The sequence below is a fragment of the Micropterus dolomieu genome, linkage group LG23, assembly GCF_021292245.1.
Source record: "Micropterus dolomieu isolate WLL.071019.BEF.003 ecotype Adirondacks linkage group LG23, ASM2129224v1, whole genome shotgun sequence".
NCBI lineage: Eukaryota > Metazoa > Chordata > Actinopteri > Centrarchiformes > Centrarchidae > Micropterus > Micropterus dolomieu.
The window spans coordinates 17378702-17386019 of NC_060172.1; the positions used below are offsets into that span (position 1 = coordinate 17378702).

General features: G+C 38.4%; 1 protein-coding gene across 3 annotated transcripts in view; it reads left to right on the forward strand.

The window, feature by feature from the left end:
* adad2 (adenosine deaminase domain containing 2) overlaps positions 1–7318 on the forward strand; it is a 20670-nt gene that overhangs the window by 7955 nt on the left and 5397 nt on the right. For all 3 annotated transcript variants that reach the window (XM_046041074.1, XM_046041076.1, XM_046041075.1), the window contains exons 5-7: positions 1871–1999; positions 2733–2883; positions 3174–3344. In XM_046041074.1, coding sequence (XP_045897030.1) covers positions 1871–1999; positions 2733–2883; positions 3174–3344 — 451 coding nt within the window. The remainder of the gene's footprint in view (positions 1–1870; positions 2000–2732; positions 2884–3173; positions 3345–7318) is intronic.

Genomic DNA, 7318 nt, shown 5'->3' on the forward strand with positions numbered 1-7318 from the left:
ATGTATATATATGTATATATGTGTATATATATATATATATATATGTATATATATATATATATGTATATATATATATATATGTATATATTTGGGTTTTTTGGGGTTTTTTTACTAACGCATTGTCTAAATAAATACTACAAATAAATGAAGCACATGAAATCTACAGTATAATTTATAACCTACATACAGAAAACCCTAAGAGCAAACGACCCTAAGCCTCCTACCCAGTGGTCCCAAGAAATTCATTACATCGGTCTCTTCTTGGTTAAATAGGTGAAATACAATAAACAGAAGTGACATACAATTGATGGACAGCAAAGAAATTGGAAGATAGTGGAGGCCCCACTTGGAGCCAGAAACGGGTCCCTAGCACCCTGAAAGCAAGTATGACTGGAAAGCAGTTATATTAAAATCTAAACCTTTATTAATCAAAAAAGAGGTATTAAAACAATGTGAAGCACAAAGAGACAGTTTGGCTGAGATATCAATAAGCCCATAAAACACACACTAGCTGACATGCAGTAAATATAATGACCAGCAGACATGTTAACCCAAAGCAAGGGGAGCTCACAGTCAGTGGGCAAGGGGGAAGTTTATCCCACACGCAGGACGCTAAGCCAGACCATCAGAACAGAACAAAACAAAACAAGGAAAAGAAAACCACCAAGACAGTGAATCTATACAGTTGCATTAATATTATTTTGTACACGTATGTATAAAAAATAATAGAAAACATGTTCAAATCACACCAACTACGCAGCCGATCCCTACCTGGCTCTCCCCGACTACTTTAGCCTACCCCTAACGTTACATGGGGCTCTCCTCATAACAGTGGTCGCCACCCGCTACGCTGCGGCCAGACGCCGCCCTGACCCCGGGCTCTCTTGACAGACACGGAAGACAAAAGTGTAACACACCCGTGGCTCACTAACAGGTGCCTATCAGCTGAACTCAACTGCCGGTCCGGCTCATAGGTCCGACCAGACTAGCTGCCCCACAAAGTCAGTTGCAAGAGCTTCATATCCACTCGAAATGTAGGCTTATTAGGCCCTATAAAATAAATAAATAAATAAATGAAAACTAAGGAAATTTACTCTTTCGTTTTAGTTCGTATTAGCTAGTTTCGCAAACCTACAACACAGTTTTAGTTGGTTATAATTTTTTTGTAAAGCCTCGTTTTTATTTTATTTCAGTTAACAATAATGTTTTTTTCACATCTAGTTTTTATTATTTCGTTTGTCTTTGTTAACGATTATAACCTTGGTCCTGATGCAGACTTTGTAGCTCTTTATACTATGTCACCTGACATCTATTTCCCTATGACATTTGCACGTAAAATAACACACTATCTTTACACGATGTAAGTCAGAGACTAAATGGTGTGAAATGACACACGAAAAGCAAAAAAGGAATTGTGATAACATGCAAAATTACTTAAGACCGTGGCATGTAATTCATACACCATGTGGTGATGCCAGGTCTGGCGGGGTTTTCTGCACTCTACTGTGTGTACTCTTGTACGCACTTCATAATGCATATTGCACTGCTGAATGTCCGGAAAAGAAGTTGAAGCAGAAGGCAAGGCAACAGATGGACAGCGGTAATGTCAGAGAATTACATGAAAAAATAATATTTTCTGGTTCTTCAACTTGTTTGAGATTTAAAAAAAATAAAATAAAAAAAAGGGTCACAAATCTTTAGTCGATCAAGTAACCGGTATGCTGAGTGCAATAGTAAAAATGTTCAAGGTAAGCTCTATCTCTTCATCACTCGTGTTTGAAAGGGTTTTCAGAACTGCATTAACATGGTAATGCCCAAATACATTCCATCCCTGATTATATAGCTGTCTTTATTTTCATATTTCTTTTAGTTTGGCAAAATGACTGGCACAAGAATTACATGGCAGCATTAAGCAGCCAGAAGTTTGACAGCCTCGTGAAGATGTGTCCTGATTTCTATGGCTGTAAGAGCCACATGGCAGCATTTGTCTTGATAAGAGGTAAGCACTTCAGGTATGGGAAGTTTATTTTCCTTTTTTTAAAAATGCTTATTTTTGTTTGGCCGCTTGTTCAATATGATAAGGTGCAGGACGTGTGTTCATGTTTGTAAATGAGAAAAGAAGGACACTGGAGCAGGAAATGTGGGTGGTTGTTAAAAGTCTGCAGCTCGTGTGTTGTGTAGCTGCTGTCTGGCTCAGTGTGACTGACTGCTCTGACAAAAAAAAGAGCAATTTCATTTCAGATGGTCTTTAAAAGGAAGACATTGACTTTAAGATAATTAACAGTATTGTGGATGATAATTGAATACATTTCTGGTTATGTCCATATACTTACAGTATTTTGCTTCATGCTCAGAATAATACCGTCACCACCTTCCAGCCACGATCTTGACATTTAAATGCTGGAGAGCTGTTATTTCTTTCTTTTATTTATTCAAGGATATCTGTCTGATTGATTATGACTTGCGTGTCCTTTCAGTCACAGTTTGAATGGAGACTGATGAGAATGGCATTTCACTCTTTCTAGCTTCAAGGTCTTTAATATTCTATACGGCTATTAAAATGTATTGTTAAACACGTGTCATCACTTGTTACTGGGGCTCACCTAGTTAAATGACCTTCGCACATTATTCCCCATGTCAGTCATATCTCTGTTGTCCTGTCTGTAGCTGTTTACTAAAATGACAAAGTGTATATTAAATTGGAAAGACAAAATGTTTTGTTTCCTCCACAGAAGTGTTAGATACAGGGGGTCGGCCATGTGAGAGTTACAAGGTGGTGGCGTTGGGAGCTGGCAGCTCAAGTTGCAAAAAGTGGCTTTGCTACAATGGGACGATGGTGCATGACTGCCACGCCATCATCATCGCCAGACGGGCTCTCCTAAGGTGAAAACTGCTAATGTGATTTCCAAGGTTAAAGAACCACCTCATGTAAATCTGAGTTTGAATGAGTGAAAGTGTGAGAGTAGGGAATGTTCAGTTTACAAAATCTTAAAAGTTAAATGTATAAATATTGCCTTTGCCTTATTAATCATTGTGATGAAGTCATGACATGCCTTTTCCTCTCGTTAGAGCAGGCAGTCTGGACCAGCCTGCTCACTCTCTATCATTGATGGTGCTTCTGGTGAATTGAAAGTGGGTCAAAGTGAGAATGGTATTTTCTGGCTTGTGTTCAGGTTTCTCTACAAACAGCTTCTGCTGTTCTTTGATGCTGATCCAAAGGCCAAGGAGAACTGTATTTTCGAGAGTAGTACAGACAGCCACCAGCTTCAGGTCAAACCCAAGATCAGTCTGCATCTCTACACCAATCAGTGTCCTGAAGGAGCAGCTAAGAACTTCTGCTTCAAGTACAGCAGTCTGTTATTTCAATATCCTTATTTGTGATGTGATGTGTGTGATGTATTTGCGGTGTGTATTTAAAATACCTTGGTATGACAAAAAAATTAAGGATTTAATTCCAAAACAGTATTTATTATTATTAAAACTCAAAATAGTAAGAACTGGAACCTGGAATAAAAGTTAATTTGTATTTATGCCTCCATGCCGGCGACAGCTGTAGCCAGAGGCATTATGTTTTCGTTATGGCATTATTTCTGTCCGTCCCATTCTTGTGAATGTGATATCTCAGGAGTGCCTTGAGGGAATTTATCCAAATTTGGCAAGGATGAACTGATTTAGAATTTGGTCGTCAAAGGTCACTGTGACCTCAAAACACATTTTTGGCCATAACTCGAGAATTCATATACTGCTTACAACAAAATTTCACACAAATTGAAAAAATGATGAAGTGATGACATTTTATATTTAAAAGGTCAAAGTTCAACTTCATGTGACTTCATAATATTCGTGACTGCGATATCTCAAGAATGCCTTGAAGGAACTTCTTCACATTTGTCACTTTTGGTCCATTTACACTCAAGGATGGACTGATTTGCTGGTCAAAGGTCAACTTCACTGTGACATCATAATGTCCATCATTTAACACTGTGCCTCAGGAACAGAAGGGGAGATTGTGACTATGTTTCACAGTTGGTTGGACAGTAGTCGGACTGGCTTTCCTCCATCTAATTCATTCTGCCTTTCACTTCCTTCCTCCTTCTGAATTTCGTGCGTCATTGAGGTTACGTGACTGCGAACAGTGTATTGGAGCGTGCTTAGCTAATCATGATCCAGTGATATATGTTCGTTTCATTTTACTTGTGTTTGATTGGTGTAGATTTGTGAGGAGGTGGGTGTTAGGGGACAGGCGACAGGAGTCTGGAGTGAGAGTGTAGCCACTTTCATATGCAGATCAGTGCAGAAAGATTATCGTCATTTATGTCACATTCACTTATTCATACTGAACAAAAGTTTTCACCTTTATCTCGTGTGAAAAGGCCTTTATCCCGCAATCATGTGTGCTTTCTCATAGCGGTGTGGCTTTACAGGAACCAGCGGAATGTCGGCTGTGGCTTTTCACAAACAGATCGTTCCGTCTTTCTGTCTCGTGTCTGTCACCAACTTTCCCTGCTCAGAGGTGGATAAAATCTGCTCTGTACCTTTCATAAAGTAAAGATTGGCGCAATACCTCTGTGAAATAAGGCAGCGTGAAAGCTAGTGTTAGGAGCTAATTACAAAAATTGGACTAGAAGTGTTTTTAGCTTTTAGCTGGGTAGTTGGCGGTCCAGTCTGGTGTCTGACACAGATCTTCTGATTGTCCTGCCGTCCTCCCCAGAGATCAAGGAGAACGATCCATAGGCTGTATAAAAAATGTTTATCCCACAAAAGCTGTGATGCTGTGGCAGTGAGCAGTGATAACATTTAAGTTGAATGATTAAGCATTTTGCAAGTTTATAAAACAATTTATTTTTATTTTTTAAGTACATTTAATAGCAATAATATAACTTTGTTTCAAATTTCCCTCTTTTTTTTAAGTTTGCATATGACATAATACCTTATTATCTCAATTAAAAGGGTTTGGCCGGTGAATTTTTTCATCTACCAGCCACCTTGGCAGGAGACCAAAATAATTAATTATCAGAAAAAAAAATCAGACATACAGAAACTCTCCTACTTACTGGGAGATTACCCTCAGAAATTATTGCAGCAAAATGTATCTCCTTATGAAATGAACTGAGAACAACCACTGGAAACTCTGAACGATTAATTGCATTTGGGATATTATCGCAATATGATTCTTCTCCACCGTTACTCATAATAATAATTCATGCAATTCATGCATCACCTAATTTCATCATAACACAGGCCTGGCCTACAAGAAAGAACAGTGTATGTTTAATATATCTAATATTGTGTTGGTCATACTATACACTTGATTTATTGCTTGTCAAAATAGAATAATACAGGAGGTAAAGAGCTTAGAAATGTATTGCATATTAAATCGCAATTGCAATATTGGTAAAAAAAAAAATTTCAATTAGATTATTTTCCAAAATCGTTCAGCTCTAAATCAGACTAATATACAAAATAAATAATTGTTGTTGTTTGTATAAAATTACTGTGATATTATCAAAACTATCATTATAATTATTGTTGTTTGTTATTTTTTTAATAATTGTTACTTGGCAGGAGAATATGCTACTGCATGTCAAAAAGCATGACATATTTTCAATTTAAGATATAACAACATTGGTGAACCTAAACATTGACGCCAATAAAGCATATTGAATTGAAAATTGAGAGGCTATGCATCTAAAGATGCCAGAAGAAGACAACAGCACCACATTTTGTGTAGCTATACTATACTTCAATTGTTACTACTTTACTACATCTTTATTTAATAATCAAATATTGTACCACGTGTTAGCCAATACATCTGTGAAAATCCTTCATTAATCAGTTTAAAGAGGTGGTATTGTGCTCATTTTCAGGTTCAAAATCTTAATTAGGGGTGGTACTAGAACAGGTTTACATGATTTAATTTTCAAAAAACACCATATTTTTCTCATACTACACATTGCTGCAGCTCTTTTCACCCTGTGTGTTGTACGATCCGCTCTTGAGCTACAGAGTGATGCATCTTACTTGTACAAAATCTTTGTTGGGAGTTGCACATGCGCAGTATCCAGGTAAGGACTACTAGCCAATCAGAAGCAGAGAAGGGTGGGTCGTAAGAAACAAGGTAGTGTGATCCAAATCAAAGCCGCTTCAGACTGCGACCGTAACCTAGCAGATGGTCTAAGTTACTCAAGTCCACAACCACACAACATCATTGTTCCACATCTTACCATAAACCACTACAAAAATCACCATATTTCAACTCAATTTTAAAAATGCTACCATAGCGCAAATCGATAGACTCGACTCTACTCGGTCCTGCTTCGTTTTCCATTGCAGATAATACCCAGAGATGGTACGTAGCTTGTCGTCATAGCGATGCCACACACAACTGCCGCGACGTAATGTTCAATGCGACACACAAACCAGCGATCCACACAGCTTTCTCTTTTTTAAGTTAAAACTTTTCAACATTACTCAGAATGTAAAGACAGATAAGCGGTATGAAAACCTTCCAGCTGTGTTTTCCTCTGCCGTTGTTGTCTTGTCCTCACACGCTCCTCCCGCGGGTTGGCACAGGCTTCCCCCGCAGCCACTTGCGGAGCTCCTCAACTCCGAAAATACTCAAGTACATTTTTGTTCGGCCATCACTTCTCGTAAAACTGTCAATATTCGAAATGTATACAGTTGATTTCTCACCTCAAAACTTCTCAGAAGTGGATTTAGTGATAAAATTACATACAAAAACTGTAAAATATAAAACTTTCAGTTGCTGGCCTCTGTCTGGTGCAAGCAATGATGATGCAGTGAATAGTGAATATTCTCCCTGACCAATCAGTAGTCTGTTGTGTTTTCACGTTACATTTTAGTATCCCTCAGCTCGCTTGGAACCTCGACGGAGGTGAGGTGATACGAAAAAAAGTACTTGGAAGCAGGTACAGGTACAACGTTTCTACAATGGAAAACCAAACAAAGGCGAGTCGAGCCAAAGGGCCTCCGCTCAGACTAACTTGGTTTGAGGGCGTGCCTGACACCGCTAGCCGCTTGGCAAGCTTTATAATGCGTTTTCATTGTGACGTCACAAGTAAAGGAAGTGAAGGGCTGGACTACAAACGAGCTGTTTTCAAGCGGTTCAGAGCAGAGCTTTCTGTGGGAGATGGGAACTCCCTTTGAGCCAGACTTTGGGCTTTTTCACTTTGCAAACCTGTTACATGCACAAAAAAGATATATAACTCAATAAAGGAGAGAGGAAAAGCTAAAAAGCATAATACCACCTCTTTAACCTCCCATTAAACAAAAATATGCACTTTATACCTTTTTATTC